General features: G+C 40.8%; 2 protein-coding genes across 4 annotated transcripts in view; both read left to right on the top strand.

Moving 5' to 3' along the window:
* The window catches only part of LOC143345741 (mannosyl-oligosaccharide 1,2-alpha-mannosidase IA-like), an 831,836-nt gene that overhangs the window by 665,809 nt on the left and 146,348 nt on the right, over window positions 1-19,679 (top strand). The window lies entirely within an intron of this gene.
* LOC143345621 (uncharacterized) lies at window positions 1,242-16,075 on the top strand. Its single transcript, XM_076772968.1, has 8 exons — window positions 1,242-6,200; window positions 8,704-8,823; window positions 10,284-10,401; window positions 10,646-10,904; window positions 10,990-11,110; window positions 15,425-15,570; window positions 15,693-15,825; window positions 16,025-16,075. Exons 1-8 carry the CDS (start codon window positions 1,242-1,244, stop codon window positions 16,073-16,075), a joined length of 5,907 nt encoding a protein of 1,968 aa, XP_076629083.1.

The raw sequence follows: 19,679 nt of genomic DNA, 5'->3' as shown, positions 1-19,679 counted from the left end.
ATTTTATCACCTATGATACCGCACCATACATTCACAGACCATTGTTTTTGATGTTCAACCTGTCGCAGCCAATGTAGATTTTCCGCTGCCCATAAATGCATGTTGTTGCAGCGCAACAGTAAACTCATAAAAGCCATCGGATGTAGAATCACACCTTCTATAAACATTCAAGGACTTTGCTTACAACCTAATGCCCCTAAGGCGGCTATTTAATTAGTAAATTCACTTAAAATCTGTATGGCCCTCAAATCCAGTCGCTCTATGACTTTACTACCTGCAATAGTATCGACGACGGGTGCCAGATGTTAGGGCCGAGACCAGGTACCGCGTGACGCATCTGGCCACCAGGCGCTGGCCCGGGCCCGTCTCCTCCTCGCGGAAAAACCCCGGGCCCGCAAAAATTATTAAAAACTACCGTTGCATGCCGCCTCCCACCGACCATCTTCGCCACCAAAATGATTGGCCGGCGAAACAATAATAGAAAACCAATCAGCGTCTAATGCTTCCTCCCATGGACTTGGATACGCCCATGGCGAGGCTAGCTCTTTGGGCAACCTTGGCCCAGAGAGCAGATTGAGAAAAAACGCCAAACTAACCACACCAGAGAACGAGAGGACAGACCGAAGACCTCTCCAGCAGATACGTCATATTGGAGTCTCCAAGCTTTATCCTCCCAAGCAGTTGCACAAGATTAAGTTGGCGTGCGACAGTGTGCCGTTGCGCAAACATTTTGGTCCTTCGAGCCGGATATCAGCAAGGAACTCCGCAAACTCTGCAAAGAGGAAACCATCGGTCTGTAACCAGATTCAAGCGAATTTCGGCCAAAGGGAATCCATCTTCTGGAGCATTCCACAAGGTCATCATTGGACGCAGACTCCCTTCGAGACGACCGAAGGGATACCGAATATTGTCCAAGCAAGGCGCCATTCTGGCAGAGCATCAAGTGACTTGTGATCTGTGACAACTCCTGGCAATAGTGTATTGTCAATTCTCGGTGGGAACATCAGGACTGTGACGCAGAGCTACGCAGGCATCAACACAAGGCAGCGGTTTTGTGACTCGCTACCGCCAGGCTCCGTCGACTGACGCCCAAGCGGAAGGCAAGGACTTCATCGAACATCGCAGCATCTCCGAGGAAGGCTGCTATTCTCATCGTGCGGTAAGCTCTGAATCTCCTATTCACATCCTTGCTATACTCAATTCTCGTCCTTGAATCCCTTCGTCAATATCGCTGAGATATCATGGCAGAAGAAATCAAAACCCTTAGGCGCCAATGCACTTACGTGAAGGCGCAATTAACGCGTATACGAAATTCGTTGAACGACTCCATAAGTTCCACCGCAATAAGCATAAAGAAAGCCAAACTTGAAGAGGTCTATCATTCATTTAATAAATTGCACCTCGAATTAGCGCGCGTAGACGAAACGGGAGATTATGAAAATAGTATAGTGGAATTCGAAAGCTCATATTATGCCTGCGCGGAAGTTCTTGACAATCTACAGAATAGCAATAAAAAATCCGCGAGTACAACATCCGATCAAGCTAAGACACTTACGAATGCCAGCGTCGTATTACCGCGTATAGACTTACCGACATTTGACGGTAATTTACTTGAATGGCAAAGTTTTTACGATACGTTTAAGGCTATGGTACATGAAAATGAAGATATTTTAGGCGTGCAAAAGTTCCATTATCTGAAACATTCTCTGCGCGGAGAAATTGCGGGCGTTATAAATACACTGAACGCCTCATATGAAAATTATACGGTCGCGTGGACAATGCTGATTAAACGTTGCAATCAACCGCGAAAAATAATACAAATGCACTTAAAGTCATTGTTTGAATTGCCCAATCTGACGAAGGAGTGCCCAGTAGCATTACGATCCATGATCACAGCTACTGAAAAGCACGTAAACGCGTTGAAAGCCATCAAGATTCCGGTAGAAGCGTGGAACGAAATCCTAGTCTATGTAGTAACCGCGAAATTAGACAAAATTACGCGTCGTCATTGGGATCGGTCTTTAGACGATGATGCCATGCCGACCCTCGCGGAATTATTGCATTTTCTGTCCAAATTTGCGCGCGACGATGCTCTTACAACTCTTGCAAACTCGCCTGAAGCGGCACATACTCAGTCAAATGTAAGACAGTACCAGAAGCCCGCGATTCAGGATTATAGAGTCAAGACCACGCGACAAACTTACATAACCGCTCAAGCAAAGGTTAAATGTCCGATCTGCACTAAAGGCCATTATATACAATCCTGTGAGAAGTTTCTAAACCTTTCCGTGGACAATAGATTCAATGCGGCAAAGACCGCTAAATTATGCATTAATTGCTTAAAATCCGGGCAGTCTTGCACCGCGTGCTATTCCAGCACATGCAAGAAATGTCATCGAAAACACAACACTTTGCTGCACCGGGAAGAAAATAACGACAGTAATACAATAACGCCTTCGACATCGGCTCCCGCGGAGCAATCACGAACCACGTTGACCGCTTGTCTCCCATCCGAGGTTCTATTGTCGACCGCGTGCCTTTTTATATCCGACATTGAAGGTACCTTCCACGAGTGCAGAGTTTTACTTGATTCTGCATCTCAGGTAAACTTCATTACAACCGATCTAGCGAAAAAACTGCGATTATCAAAAACCAATGTAGATATACCGGTATCCGGTTTTAATCAACTAGAGACACGCATACGAACATCCGTGACGGCAATAATTGCCTCAAAACATTCGGCTTACAAATCCGAAATAACGCTGTACGTAGCACCGCAAATCTCTGGCTACCTGCCCTCGCAGCAAATTAGCCATTCGCACGTACAATTGCCGAAGAATGTGCCGCTAGCCGATCCCCAATATTATAAACCAGCCAAAATCGATGCACTATTAGGCGCGGAATTATTCTATCAGCTAATGCGCGTGGGTCAAATACGCTTATCAGCGCCGTCGCTTATCTTGCAAAAAACCGCGTTGGGATGGGTATTATCGGGGGCGGTCAGTTCTAAGGGTATTGCATCCAAATCCGTGAAATGTAACTTGTCATCCATACCGTTGGACAAGCAACTCGCCAAATTTTGGGAAATGGAAGAATGCGCCACAATAAAACCTCGGTCAAAGGAAGAGGAATTGTGCGAAGACCATTTTAAAATTCATACGCGACGCGATGTATCAGGGCGCTACGTGGTACGATTGCCCTTTAATCAGTCCAAAACCAAACTGGGCAGCTCCTACGGCGGAGCATTAAAACGTTTTTACGCGTTGGAAAAACGTTTAGAACAAGACGCTAGTTTGAAGAGTGAGTATTCCAAATTCCTGCAGGAATACCATTCGTTGGGGCACATGACCGATATTTCGAAGATCGATAATATTAACGAAGGATATTATTTGCCTCACCACGCGATTTTCAAGCAGTCTAGTTTAACGACCAAACTCAGAGTCGTTTTCGATGCATCCGCGAAAACAAGCACTGGTCTTTCATTAAACGAGACTCTTCTAATAGGCCCTACGATACAGGACGACCTTTTCTCGTTATTAGTTCGATTTCGCTCGTACAATTATGTACTTACCGCGGACGCGGAAAAAATGTATCGCCAAGTACGTCTGCATGAACGTGATGCGATATATCAAAAAATACTTTGGCGCGAAACGCAAGAAAACCCTTTGCAAACATTTAGGCTAGACACGGTCACGTATGGCACAGCATCCGCGCCTTTTCTCGCGATACGAGCGCTACATAAATTAGTAGAGGACGAAGGTAAACCGTACCCATTGGCTTCTATAGCACTTACTAAAGATTGTTACGTGGATGACCTATTAACTGGTGCGACAACATATAAAGACGCAATTCAATTACGCGATGAGTTAATACGACTCACAAATTTAGGAAAATTTCATCTAAGAAAATGGTCTTCAAATGATCCGACTTTGATTGAGGATCTTGCCGAACGATCTCTGGACAGCAATCACGCGTTAAATTCAAACGATTTAGTAAAGACACTCGGGGTGTATTGGAACTCGTCAACCGACACAATCACGTACAGCATTGCCTTTGACAAGAACCATTCTCGCGTAACTAAAAGATCTATTTTATCGAGCGTTGCGCAATTATTCGACCCCTTGGGTCTAGTCGGTCCAGTCATTACAAAGGCGAAAATCGTCATGCAGGACTTATGGAAAGCCAATGTGGAGTGGGACGAATCTGTTCCGCAAGATATATATCTAAATTGGAAAGAATTTCAGCAACAATTACCTCTTCTTTCCAAATTTGAAGCACCGCGAAAAATTGTCGCGGGGCTGGCATCAGATATTCAATTACATGGATTTTGTGATGCCAGCGAAAAGGCGTACGGCGCCTGCGTATACATCCGATCGTGCAGACCTGATGGTACAATCACAGTGCAATTAGTGGCATCGAAATCACGCGTGGCGCCCGTCAAATCCGTATCAATTCCCCGCCTAGAATTATGCGCGGCCGTCTTACTAACCAAGTTATATTCTAGCATAAAAGGTGCGCTTAGGTTAAAGTTCAATTCCATAAGATTTTGGACAGACTCGACAATTGCCCTGTGCTGGATAAATACGCCACCACATACACTCAAAACCTTCGTGGCAAATCGCGTGTCAAAAATACAGGAGCACACTGAACCGGGCGAATGGTTTCATGTCGCATCATTAGACAATCCCGCCGATGCTATATCGCGAGGTCAAACTCCCGTTGAGTTGTTGAAAAATCCGCGGTGGCATCAAGGTCCGTTGTGGTTACGCGAAACAGAAAAGATATGGCCCGTCACTCGGATCCCACTAACGAATATTCCGGAACTTCGTCCCGTTACGGTACTCAAAACAACGCATGAGATAGATATATTTAATCGCTTTTCAACTATAAACCGATTGAAACGGGTAGTAGCTTATTGTCTTCGCTTTTATACAAACGCCACGCGGAAGGCAGATCGAAGGGGGCCCTTGGACGCCGAGGAATTAAACCGCGCTCATGACCGTATCATACGGATGGTACAAGAGCATTATTTCACTATAGAAATAAACGATTTAAAGACGCGCAACCATGTAAGCAAAACTAGCAAAATTTTAAACTTAAATCCATTTGTGGACGAGCAGAGTATTTTGCGTGTAGGTGGCCGACTACATAATTCTGATCTAGAATTTCAGCAAAGGCATCCTATTCTATTACCACGGGCTCAACACATAACCAAATTGATTATTCGGGAAAACCATCTTAAGACATACCATGGTGGAATACAGACCACGTTAAACGCAGTCAGGCAAACCTACTGGGTCATCGATGGCAAAAACACCACGCGGCACATAATACGAAATTGTATTACCTGTTTCCGGGCGCGCCCCTCATCGGTAAGCGCAATTATGGGAAATTTGCCAAAAAATCGTGTCGTTCAAGCTAGGCCTTTCGAGTCTGTAGGTATCGATTATTGCGGTCCCTTATACATTAAGGAAAAGAAATTCCGAAACCGTACTAAGGTTAAGGCGTACGTAGCCGTATTTGTTTGCTTTGCAACAAAGGCAGCGCATTTAGAATTAGTTACCGATTTGACGACGGAGGCATTTATAGGTTGTCTTAAACGGTTTTTTGCTCGACGAGGAAAATCTAGACACATTTATTCAGACAATGCAACCAATTTCGTAGGGGCAAAAAATGAGCTTTCGGAAATACAAAGGGCATTGACTACGCCAGAACACAATACAAAGATATTAAATTATTTGTCAAATGAAGGAATCACTTGGCATTTTTCGCCTCCAAGATCACCTCATTTTGGTGGCCTATGGGAGGCTCTCGTGAAATCGTTCAAGCACCATTTAATTAGGATCGTTGGTGATCAATTGTTCACGTATGAATACTTAAACACTTACGTCATTGAGATCGAGGCGATATTAAATTCTCGTCCATTAACACCTATGTCCTCCGACCCTAACGACACAAACGCCTTAACTCCTGCCCACCTCCTAATAGGAGATTCGCTAATGAGCATGCCTGAGAGAAATCTGCAGCAAATAGCCACTAACCGGTTGTCAATGTGGCAACACATCCAAAGGGTCAAACAGCATTTTTGGGCAAAATGGCACAAAGAATACATTAACCAGCTGAACACCCGCAGCAAATGGAGAACTTCCCGCGGGAAAGCACTCGCTATAGGAGATCTTGTGATCCTGAAGGAAGACCACGTACCGTCAATGAAGTGGATACTAGGGCGGATTACAGATCTCCATCCCGGTGGTGACTCAATTGTAAGGGTTGTGACGGTGAAAACAGCACACGGCACATACAAGCGAAGCATAACTCGGCTATGTCCATTGCCTACCGAAGACTTATAATCCTTTGCCAAATCGTTGTTAACCTTTGTTATAAATTATTATTAAGCAACCATCTGCGTATAGTACACGTTAACGATTGCGTAATTTAGCATAATTCTAGTTCTAAGTCGTCATACATTTCGATACATGCGTTCTTTAAATTATCATTAGTCGTTTATATTATTGCAATCGGGAACCACGCGCGGCGTACATTATTAACCATTCTTCGTTTTTGAACGCGATCGTTCAAAGGGGGCGGCATGTTGCAGCGCAACAGTAAACTCATAAAAGCCATCGGATGTAGAATCACACCTTCTATAAACATTCAAGGACTTTGCTTACAACCTAATGCCCCTAAGGCGGCTATTTAATTAGTAAATTCACTTAAAATCTGTATGGCCCTCAAATCCAGTCGCTCTATGACTTTACTACCTGCAATAGTATCGACGACGGGTGCCAGATGTTAGGGCCGAGACCAGGTACCGCGTGACGCATCTGGCCACCAGGCGCTGGCCCGGGCCCGTCTCCTCCTCGCGGAAAAACCCCGGGCCCGCAAAAATTATTAAAAACTACCGTTGCATGCCGCCTCCCACCGACCATCTTCGCCACCAAAATGATTGGCCGGCGAAACAATAATAGAAAACCAATCAGCGTCTAATGCTTCCTCCCATGGACTTGGATACGCCCATGGCGAGGCTAGCTCTTTGGGCAACCTTGGCCCAGAGAGCAGATTGAGAAAAAACGCCAAACTAACCACACCAGAGAACGAGAGGACAGACCGAAGACCTCTCCAGCAGATACGTCATATTGGAGTCTCCAAGCTTTATCCTCCCAAGCAGTTGCACAAGATTAAGTTGGCGTGCGACAGTGTGCCGTTGCGCAAACACATGTTATGCAAATTAACATTCCCGTGATTTGTGAATGTTGCTTCATCAGTAAATAAGACGGTATTAAAAAAAAGCTCATTGTTTTGAATCTGACGTATAGCCCATCGACAAAACTCAACGCGATTCATGAAGTCGTTCCCATGCAATTCTTGGTGAAGACTAACGTGATACGGATGAAATTTGTGACGGTGCAAAATGCGAAGTACGCTCCTTCTACTAATGCCAGATTCGCGTTCAATTTGTCGCTAACTAATATGAAAATTTCTAGGCACACTAGCGAGCACACCGATTTCCATTTCTTCGTTAATTACTCGTTTCTGGCGTTCACTTTTACGAACACTTAAACTACCGGTTTGCCTAAGTTTATCATACACATTTTTAAATGTTTGACGCGAAGGCTGAGACCGATGTGGATATCGTTCAGCATACAGTTTTTCGCCCTTACATAATTTTGTTGGCATTCGCCATAAATAAGAAGCATATCAACCTGCTCTTCAAACGGATACATCGTGCCGGATTGACCGATTTATCGATACTAATCTTATGATGTTTATCTTACTCTGCAAACTAGTAAAGTGTCCTTCAAGCAGTGTTTATTCTCAGTAAAGTAAACGGTAAGCATTACGCATTCCTCTACTGTTGACAATACGTATGTTTCATTTACTACCAAAACCGTAAGTATTATCGCCTTTCTCTACTTTCTATGACCTTCAATGACCTTGTGTAATAGGTCGTTGAACTCGTTTTAAGATCCTCTATCGTGATACGGAAGCAAAAACATACCGATCCATTTAAAAAAATGGATGTGACCTTCAAATGTCCGAAGTACCTCCACCTGCAAAAAAACTATTATCGCCACCCAATAGCGCCCTTCGTACTGTGCAATTTACTTTAGCAAATATTTCTGTGAAACTTATAGTTTCGAAGATATCTGAGGTGCTAATAGTTACTGCCCCACCCTGTATATAGTATATATATATATAGACATATAGTTTTATTATTATATCAGAGTTACTCAACTACTTTAACCCATCATTACATAAAGCGATTATTATTAGTTAAACGAACCCACAATAGTATAACTTTAACGCTCGAGTTATATTATAATTAATAATTAAAAGTTACGAGGTCAACTAACATATCCTAAATCCAAATACGAATTCTTACAACCTAGCGATTCCTCGATTACGCATCGAGTTCGTCTACGTGTATTCCAACCTCCCCGATTTCGAATCGGGTTCGTTCACGGCGATTCACCCTCCTACGGCTCTCTGGTTTGGCACCAAGTTCGTCCGTGTACCTTCCTAACAAATTGATACCATATTCCGTACTCTCCCTCGCACTCTATGTATTTTTTTTTTATTTCAATTTTCACATAACAATAATATTCATAGTAACATGCCTGTTATACTAGTAGCTTATATTGACTTCGTCATTGGTACTCGCGATGTCCATAACTGTTAATTAAGCAATCAAACGTGTTCCAGTTGAAGACTCTATCAAATGCCGAGATAACGCTCAACAACATATTAACGACATTAACATTCAGTTGTCCTTTGGCATTGTTCGTCATACGATATCTCGGTCTTATGACTACCTTCCCATCTGTAAGTAACCTACTCCCGAAATTGATTTATTTTTCAATTTTGCGGCATGATGGAGTCCCTTATGCGCGTATAGATTTATGATCAGTCGTTGGTAATCGATTATTCCAAGATGGAAGAAGGGGTATCGATGTTGTTTTCGATCAAATTATTCATTGCAAATTCTTCATATATCGAATCGACTACGTGTTCAACGGCTTGAATACCTTGATCGCCATTAACTAGGGACTTGTAAAAATTAATTCTAAAGTTCAAGTGTTAAGAAAAACAATTGTGGTTCGGAATCGTGGATTTCGATGAGGCTACAAACATAACTATTAGGGCATAAGTTAGATTAAGCAGTCTCCAACTGTCAAAGGGCAAATTATGAACTTGGTAGAAAATTGAATATTTTGATCATAGTGGTCCTGGTCTTCTATTATCCAGTTCCACTCAAGCATGAGGAATTTAACTCTATATGTACTGTGTAGAGGTGTTACGGGTTTTAACTTGTAGTGAACTATTGTGGCTCTCTGTGAGGGAGAAGTTCGCCAATCTTTGGTTTTAAGTATAACGAGTGAAGGTTTAATACTTCAGTATTTCGTTCGGAAGTTTATTTTACACATTGCAATGTTCAACAAATTTGAACTTTTATTCTGGCCTGTAATATCCGCTATGTGATCTTTGTAGAATCGGTCGTTTTAAACGTAAATCTTTTTTAAAATTATTGAATAACGTCACTGTGGCGGCTTTGTTGTAAGAGGGAATAATAAACGTATTTACTATACTGGAGGGCTGATCACAGTATGACAATTCTACCAGGACCTGTTTTAGGTGTTAGGTCACATTGAAGTCTGTATAAATTAAAACGGAAAAGTTGATCGAGCACTTGTGAGAGAGCGGCGGTGCCTCTGGTGACGAGTACGGGAGTTGTCGCTATTACTTTTTATAAGGATGCACGATTCTGAGCAATATGAGGATTTACACGTTAATTAAAAATGCTAAGTTGAAATTATAATTAAAATATAGAAGAGTTTCAGAGAGAGACATAGAAGTTTTCGTAAAAATGTATTTATACTGCGTGAAGTTTCACACTTCAGCAATTTTTTGAACGTTGATGCCATATGTAATAAATACACGCTGTAGAAAGACCACATTCAACTTCCAGCGGGTTTCGTTTTCATATATTTCTTCACTTTCCTCAGAAAACATGCATTTTTATCAAATTTAATGTTTTCCAAAGGTCAAAGGTATTGGAGAAATTTTATTGCGGATTTATGTTTAAGATGATAAGCTCTACAGGATCAACGAATATTGCGGATCAAAATTCGTGTTGTTTTCCCGTTTCATAAGTAATTACATATTCGTTAAAGAGGCTTCTTTATGCCGCAGAATTTAAAAAACAATCGATTTCGAATCGAAAATTTTGCCTACAAATAGAGAGAATGACAAAATTACGTTTGAATAATGTTCTGATACTGCAGTTGAGAATGTGTTTTGCGAATGTAAACGCTGAAATCGAAACGTTGCAAAATCCAGATGAAGTACGCATTCTAATGGATCATATTGCTGCATCAAGGCGTATAATTCTAGCCTTCGCCAGTAAGCCATTTCAAAAATATATTTTTTTTATAATCTAGAGAGAGTATTATACGAGTTTTTTTCATTTTTTTATCAAGTATTAATGAATCATGTGACTATCTTAGACGAACTCGGCCTATATCGAAATCCCTCGAGCGTGAAAATCACGGATATGAGTTTGAAGATTTATTTCGCGCATTCGTACATATTATGTATAAGGATTATTTCCAGACTGTACTAACACAATGATTCTCCTGAATTCTAGCGGTGTCTTGTTTTACAACATCTTGCCTCATTCTTACATTAGCGTGTCCGAACATATTAAACATTTTTGTACCTGAAGAAGATAGAAAACCACATTATCTGTCCGCTCTCGGATTTTTCATTACTGATGAGAAATATGTTACTATTGTATCGGCGTATGTCATATTGGCATGTATATTGGGATTATTGGGGATAATATGCACCGAATCGGTGCTGGCTGTTTTTGCTCACTATGTATGTGGACTATTCAAAATCACTAGGTACACTATTCTATAAACTCTATAAACGGTACACCATTCGTTCGATGGACTGTTTTCCAGAAATAATCAGTTTTTACTTTTTTAGCCATCGAATAAAAAATGCTGTTGCCGAGGCAAACAAACAACCTAATGCCGCGAAACATAACGAAATAAGTCACGCTACCATTCGAGCAGCTATCATTATACATATGAAAGCTATCAAGTTGGTAACGTTTATTTAAAATTTTTCTTAATACTCCTCATTGTAGTCTTTAATGCTAAACGTGCATTTTTGTTTCGTGCTTACCGATTGGCAATCTGTCGAATCATACCAAATATATACATGAACACAGAGTCATTGAGGAATCAGTAGGAGGAGCGATGATTGCTTATTTAATAGCGATAATAACGGTCATAATATCCTTCGCTTTGAGTATGTATCGTGTAAGTATCGCTACAATATTTTAATAGGCTGGATTTGACGAATGCTATTTTCAAATAATGAATGAACAATGATAACAACGCTCGCATCTATTTCATGAAATGAATTCGTTTACTGCAGGAATGGATGTGGCGTGGTAATGTTTAGTGATTTGTATGGCTGAGGAATGTTTCAACTGAATCTATTGCAGAGCGAACACAAAGTGTTTTGGAAATATTGGCTGAGGGATGAAGGAAGTGTGTTTGGGGCTGAACACTTGAGCAAGTGTGAGCGAATGCGTTTTTCGAATGAATGAAAGATAGGGTGGAAGAATATCAATTCGAAGAAGGATGAAGTGTTTGGTGGTTAAATGACAATCGAACTAGCTACTTCTAATTATAAAATTTATTGTGTGAGAGATGTAGCCACCCGTAGGTTTTTATTAATATATTACCCCGCAATCTAACCAACTGTGGAAATTGATTGAATTTGACGAACTGTGAAAAATGACCGAATCTAACCGAGTCAAGTAGCAACGATGTCTTTAACAGACTGGGCGTAACCGACTAAATTTAACTAACCGTGATTAACAGACTGAGTATTTGTCCTTCGACTCACCCGAATATATTTCCGTTCTTACTCTAATATAAAAGGGTGAGAAAAAGAGACAGGACCGCAAGACGGAAAAACGAAACTGGATAATATCTAATTGAGGGAAAGTTTAGTTCAAGCGGAAGAGAGTAATACAGGTGATGAGGCTCGCCGGGCCCGGTGCGAGGTGGTCTGAGGCCCAGGCGACTCCTTGAAAGAAAACAGGCGCCTCGTACGGCTCTGGTCGCCAAGTGTCTAACAGGGCGACTAGGCTCGCCCGGGTCTCTGGAAAAATGGAAAAATAGAAAGCTTAAAATTATCCTTCCATTCCATTCCATTCATACTGTAGCATGGGTATAGTGGCGATACAATGGCTGCTACAAGGATATATGCTGTAGGAAAAGCGCACAGCGGGCAGAGCGTGTAGAGAGGCTTTAGCGAGTCGAGAATGAGTTTAATGAGTTAAGGGGGTGGGTTCGTGTGTATTTGTGGGTTTTTTGTGAGTTGTGAATTGTGAGAATTGCCGTGAGTTCGATTTAAGTTGTTCTTGTCATTTAATAAACGTTATTCTTTTAAGAAGCTTGCATGCCACTCATTCATACCTCGATTCCCAACTGCGAGGAATTTTCTACAAATAATTCCTATATTACGATGCCTTGATGTCAATTTAACCCATAACTCGTTTCTTGTGCCACGTGTTTTCATAAATCGTAACTTTTATCGTGGAGTACTAGAGCAGTCCGAAATATACTATTGAAACATAAAAAGCGGCGATTTCTTCCAGAGTTACTTTTATTTTATTTTATATACTTTTTTCATTATTCTAAAATAACATCAACCTAATCTTACTTGCATGTACCAATATCATTTTCTTTCAGAATATCTTTTAACACTAGAACACTCGAATCCTTTTATACACAGTTTTTGTACTTTCAGATCTTTGCATTTTACAGTTTAAGTACACGAAACACTTATTAATATGCGTGAGGGGGCTGGGGGGGTCAAATGATAAACCCACAATCTACCCCACAATTATTAATGTTTATTTCCGTGGGTGGTGTGGGTAACACGTAGCCACACGTAAGTTAATGTTACAATGGTATTGAACTAGGAAAACGTCTTTAACAGATTGACACTGAACGCGTCTCTAAAGCAGACTGGGCGATGCAACGACGTCTTTCCCAGACTGAACCTTGACAACGTCTCTCACGGTCTGACTTTCTTTCTTAAAACTCTTCTCAATATACAGGGTGTTCGGCTACCCCTGGGAAAAATTTTAATGGGGGATTCTAGAGACCAAAATAAGACGAAAATCAAGAATAGCAATTTGTTGATGGAGGCTTCGTTAAAAAGTTATTAACGTTTAAAGTTCCACCCATACTGAATTTTTTTCTCGCAAATGCGGAGGATTTCGGGGGTATGCCTATTTACCAAAAATGATTGCAATTGACCCACGCTACCGAAAATCATTTTTCCAGAGCATTTTAAAATTTTTGAATTTAATTGTTAATAACTTTTTGAATGAAGCCTCCATCAACAAATTGGTGTTCTTGATTTTCGTCTTATTTTGGCCTCTAGAATCCTTCATTACAATTTTTCCCAAGGGTGGCCGAACACCCTGTATATACAGGGTGTCCCGTAAATAGTGTAAGAGCCGGAAATGTGGGGTAGCTGAGACGATTCTGAACAACAATTTCCTTTGCAAAAATGTCGGATGGAGCTTCGTTTTTGAATTATTAATGAAAAACACTGACGAATCACGGCGCGCGCCTGCCGCGCGCTCAGGGCCGTCCGAACTAAGAGAGCCATCGTGTCGGGTAGGTAGCAAGATGTGCATCGGAGATACGTCGAGGAACGAATACAAATAATTAAAAATACTACCACTGCAACTGTTACCTCTGCGGATTGCATAAATCAGCCAGCTAAATCGAATTTATTAATTATTTGTATTCGCTGTTTCCAAGGAAGAAGGAATAAAATGTGGGAAGATGCTCTCGGAATTTTTAGGAAATTAATTCTTTGCACCTAAGTGACGCTTCTCGCCAGAGTGTGTTAAAATTAAAATAAGAATTATTTTCAGAAAATTAAAATAAATACGGTAAGAACCATTTGTAATCGTTTGTTATTAAAAACTGTACTGGAAAAGCAGACTGGATTTGTGCGTACCGAAACATTCTTTGCATGCAAGGGGTTAATAGAGAATTAATTGAAATTCGCCTTACCCATTTACTTGCAAGTTGCAATAGTGCCGATTAGTGCACCCCTGTCAATCATGGAAAGGTCGAAGACCCCAATAAAAATCAGCTGATGGGACGGCCCGGTCACTGCACCCGCTTCTTACCCCGAAAACACTTCACAGCACGGTCACTAGCACTTTTCACTTTTACATTTTCGGGGTAAGAAGCGGGTGCAGTGACCGGGCCGTCCCATCAGCTGATTTTTATTGGGGTCTTCGACCTTTCCGTGATCGACAGGAGTGCACTAACCGGGCCTTATTGTCAGCGCAACAGAGCAACTTGCTAGTAAATGGGTAAGTCGAATTTCAATTATTTCTCTATTAACCCCTTGCATGCAAAGAATGTTTCGGTACGCACAAATCCAGTCTGCTTTTCCAGTACAGTTTTTAATAACAAACGATTACAAATGGTTCTTACCGTATTTATTTTAATTTTCTGAAAATAATTCTTATTTTAATTTTAACACACTCTGGCGAGAAGCGTCACTCAGGTGCAAAGAATTAATTTCCTAAAAATTCCGAGAGCATCTTCCCACATTTTATTCCTTCTTCCTTGGAAACAGCGAATACAAATAATTAATAAATTCGATTTAGCTGGCTGATTTATCCAATCCGCAGAGGTAACAGTTGCAGTGGTAGTATTTTTAATTATTTGTATTCGTTCCTTGACGTATCTCCGATGCACATCTTGCTACCTACCCGACACGGTGGCTCTCTTAGTTCGGACGGCCCTGAGCGCGCGGCAGGCGCGCGCCGTGATTCGACAGTGTTTTTCGTTAATAATTCAAAAACGAAGCTCCATCCGACATTTTTGCAAAGGAAATTGTTGTTCAGAATCGTCTCAGCTACCCCACATTTCCGGCTCTTACACTATTTACGGGACACCCTGTATAGCCGTACCCTAATAGTAAAGGGAGAGAAAAAGAGATAGGACAGAAAGACGGTAAAATGAAACTGGAAATTAGCGTAGGGAAAGTTGAGTTAGAGTGAAAAGCGAGTAATAAAAGTCAAGAGGATCCTGGGCCCGGATCGGAGTGGTCCGAGGCTCAGGCGAAACTTTGAAGGAAAACAGGTACCTCGTATGGCTCTGGCCGCCAAGTATTTAACAGGACGACCAGGCTCGCACGAGGCCCTGGGAAAATGGAGAAATAGAACGCTTAAAACTATTCTTACATTCCATTCCCATTCATAACCTGGCAAAGGCGTAGTGGCTATACAATGGCCGCTACATGCGCTTTTCAGCAAATTACTTAGGGAGCCTGAAATTTGTTTTTCATGAAAATTGTGTGATAGTCTTTTCTAGTTTTGATGGAATTTAATCATCCAGTGGAAGCTATCATTTCTCCCATGATTTTTGTCATCCAGCTGGTAATCATGTTCATAAATAATTACAATGGGCAAAAAGTAATAGACGATAGCAGGGATGTTTTTATCGACACGTGAGTTTATATTCTGTTCAAGTTGTTGCTTACATCGGAATATGTCTTTCCAATTGGTTTATGCAATATTTAACGATAATACGTGAAGGAAGATAGAAAGTAGTGACTATTTATCAAAACAGGTACAATACGTTGTGGTATCGCACTCCGCTAAGTATGCAGAAAATGCTTTTACTGATCATGCGAAGAAGTGCTATCACTTGCGAGTGTAATCTTTCGGGTTTATTTGTTCCATCCTACGAGGGCTTTGCGACGGTAATTATTTGCGCATCAAGATGTGTATACAGACCGAAAATAGCCGAATTTTATAAAATTTATGGATTCATTCGTAAACTAGATGATTTGTCGATGGATTCTACTTAACGAATGAATTTGAAATTTGTATTCTTTATTATGAAATTTGTCCAATTCTGCTACGGAACAAAATTCTACATTAAAATAATTTGTTTTTCAGATGATGAGTTCATCATTCTCGTACTTTACTGTTATATATTCAGTTAAATAAAATTGTTAACGGCGATGATTGGGGATGACACTAATTATTACAAAGTAATGGCACACAGAGTCATCCACGGTTATAGTGAGCATGCTATATAATGCAAAATTCCTTGTCTGTTACTTATTCTAGTGGTACTTGAGATTAACAGTGTTTTAAAGTTCATCATTTACGCAATGAATTCTCAGTCTAACGGTTAACAATAAACATACTAAACTAGAAATCTGAAGTCTTTCTGTCAAGTCTGTCAAGTCTCTGTCATTATTCTTTGTCGCGCGGTAAGTAATTCGTCACTTGAAAATAGACACTAGGGAGGATCATTTAATGAATTGCCAGGGAACAGAACCGTGGAATAAAACAATTTCTTCGTACATTTGTTTTTGTATTAGAATGTTGTTCCACTTTTAGTCTCCCCCATGTCCATTGGTATACATTTGTGTAAAATATGTTCCCGGAATTTCTCACTTTCAAATCCCACAGTGCATCTATTGATACAAATTTTTGTGTGTAAGTAGGCAACCTTGCATTGTAATCGTGTAAATTTGATTGCAATATGACAACCAGTGTGTTCACGGCAGTTATTTACACCAGTCGATCTCGAGTGTGCTCTGCGATTTTTGCGATGGAAAAAACTGTCGAGCAAAGAATTAGCCTTAAATTTTGCGTTTCTAACGAAATTTCTTGTGTGAAATTAAAAATGTTACAGAAAGCCTATGGTAAGTCGTGCCTATCAAAAACGCAAACATACCAATGGTACAAGGCATTGAAAGAGGGCCGAGAAGAAGTGCAGGATTTGGCGCGTGCCGGCCGACCGTCAATGGTTTCGACTGACGAAAGCATCGAAAAGATAAAAAAAATGGTCATCGATAATCGTTGACCGAGTGTTAAAGGTGGCTCATGAAGTGGAAATGTCTCACATGTCCGTGCATAACATTTTAACTAAAGTTTTGAGCATGAGACGCGTCGCTGCACGACTTGTTCCGAATGAGCTGAATTTTCTGCGAAAAGGACATCGAAAAGCAGTTGCTGAAGACATGATTTCACAAGTTTCTAGTGATTACCTTCATGAAACGCATCATAACCGGTGACGAAACATGGGTTTATGAGGACGATATGCAAGCAAGTCAACAATCGTCGGAATATCGCTTTGAAAATGAACCAAATCTTAAAAGACCGCGTCGAAGTCGCTCGAAAATTAAGGTCATGCTCACTGTTTTCTTTGATTATCGTGTTGTTGTTCATTCGGAATTCCTTCCAGATGGATAAACAGTAAATAAAGAATATTATTTGAGCGTCATGAGACGCTTGCGTGAAAATATTCGTCGGAAACGGTCAGATTTATGGAAAAACAATTCTTGGGTCCTGCACCACGATAATGCTCCGTCGCACACATCGATCTTGGTACACGAATTTTTGGCCAAGAACTCAACAAATGTGATCGAACAAGCACCGTATTTACCAGATATGGCCCTCTGTGGCTTTTTCTTTTTTTTGAAACTTAAATTATCCCCCCGGGGAAGGCGTTTTGAGTCAGTAGAGGCCATAAAAGAAAATTCGCAGAAGGAGCTGAAGGCGCTACCTTCTTCAACGTTTGAAAAGCGTTTTGAAGACTGAGAGAAGCGTTGGCGTATGCGTATTGCTTCTGATGGTTTCTACTTTGAAGGCGACAAAATAAATTTGGATGATTAAATAAGCAATTTGAGTTTTATTTACAAATTCCGGGTACTTATTTACATAATGTAGAACTGGTAAAATGACGTTACCCCGAACCATGTACCGGTTTGACGGATTTTTTAAAGCTGAATCCACTTTTTTAAAGTTGCTAAAAATAAACATGGACATATAACAAAAATTGTTTTCAAAGGTTCAAGAAACGTTTGAATCATGGCGAACAGGTCATTACACCATATATTTCCTGTAAAAAATTCTTGAAAACGCCTGTTTGTGGCCCGTTAAGGTGGTGTAACCCCTCAATTCCTGGGACATGATTAACCATTCGTAACCGGTTTATAGTTTCAAATTACTTATAAGTTTAGTAGGTATGTAAAAGCAACCCGGAGATCGGGAAGAAAAATGAAAAGGAAAATGGTGACAGTTAAGTCTCTCAGTTCTTGAGAATCAGTTACGACGATAATTATTCCGAACGGTTTAGAAAGTAAGTACGCGGTCAGCGAAATTTCTGTTTTCTGTGTAATGTATGTTCGTAATAGGGAATTATATTGAAGTTCTTTGTTACTAACTCGATTGTTCCTTTTTGTTTCAGGTAAGTCCCAAAAATTTAACGTAACCGAATTCGCAGCTAATTGCCAAAGAAATTTCTCATCACAAGGTATTTATAATAATTACTTGTTAACGCATTAGATCTTCTTATCAGTTTTCTTTCTAATAAGCACTGAAGGTGAAAATAAACAGCATATTCTGTTAATGATTATTTAAACATATGATATACTTTTTTATAATACTATAGCTTCTTTTTCTATCAATGTATCAACTATTAGGTAGTTCCATTCGGTCAGCTCGGGGTTTTCTGTTGGTTTATGGGGCCAGATGCGGAAACTTGACTTTGTCGAAAAAGTCTTCGAATATTCCGCATCTGGCAAATTTCATCGTAAATTACACGAGCGCTTTGACAAACCGAAGGCACTAGACCCGAGTTGACCAACGAAGGGCTTTATTGTTCCGCGGGTGGCACGGTCCTCTACAATGTCCATCGCTAATTAGTGGAACAGTACAGCCACAGAACAGCTGGAACGTACGTGCAGCTACGCGTCTTAATCCGGAATCTCGTTTTTTCCTCGGCAAAATTAACGGGACCTTCGACTTGGGGAGGAAACTTCGGTCACCCTCATCCAGGGTGACCTGGGACTTTACCTCCACTATGATCGTGTGTGAAGGAGGAATTTCCTGCCCAATGGGACCAAAAGTCAACGCGAATCGATTGACAAACCCCAAAAATCGCGTCTCGGAAGGGGTTTGAGCCAAGAAGGAAGCGGGCTCCGGAAATTTCGAACACTCGTCGCTGCAAACTCGAAGTCATCGTTCAAAAATATTCAGTTCCATCGTTTCGGGAACGACTCGTCGCGTAAGCTTCGAAGAAATCGTATCTTGGAGAAGTTCAATCGTTTGTGAACTCACAGAAATCGCAAGGCTCAACATTTCGTGAACCATTCGTTTTTTGATCATCGTAACGTAAAAATCATAATTAAATCGTATCACAGAAAACAGCTTCCGACACTTACTAGAATCAGTCGCTCAATATTAATTTGGCGAGCGACGGCCAAGAAACCCGCGTACTGCGACAGTTAGAGGGCCTTACAACCCCTCACAGTTTGAAAGAAAATTCACGCAGCTACCTGGCCGATACCCGACGCAACGGAACATTTCATAAGTCACTCGTTTATTTGATACACGTATCGTTACATAAACTATACGATGAACATTTCATGTTAATACACATGCACCAATCTAAATATTACTTTAATGTTATGCTACACGAATCTCAATATTGTGGAGCTTACAAGATAGTTTCGGAAATTGAAGTTATAATTAATATACATTTATGATGGAGGAATTCTAATAAATCATCTAACGGTGAAAATGAAGAATCTAGAAG

This window comes from Colletes latitarsis, chromosome 9 (assembly GCF_051014445.1).
Source record: "Colletes latitarsis isolate SP2378_abdomen chromosome 9, iyColLati1, whole genome shotgun sequence".
NCBI lineage: Eukaryota > Metazoa > Arthropoda > Insecta > Hymenoptera > Colletidae > Colletes > Colletes latitarsis.
The sequence above is the reverse complement of the archived record's forward strand: the minus strand, read 5'-3'. Positions and strand labels throughout refer to the sequence as shown.

Coding starts and splice junctions, on each gene's coding strand:
- LOC143345621 (XM_076772968.1), top strand. CDS start 1,242: ATGGCAGAAGAAATCAAAACCCTTAGGCGCCAATGCACTTACGTGAAG. Junction 6,201..8,703: donor TGATCCTGAAGGAAGACCAC/GTACCGTCAATG, acceptor AACGTGTTCCAG/TTGAAGACTCTATCAAATGC. Junction 15,571..15,692: donor AGGGATGTTTTTATCGACAC/GTGAGTTTATAT, acceptor TTATCAAAACAG/GTACAATACGTTGTGGTATC.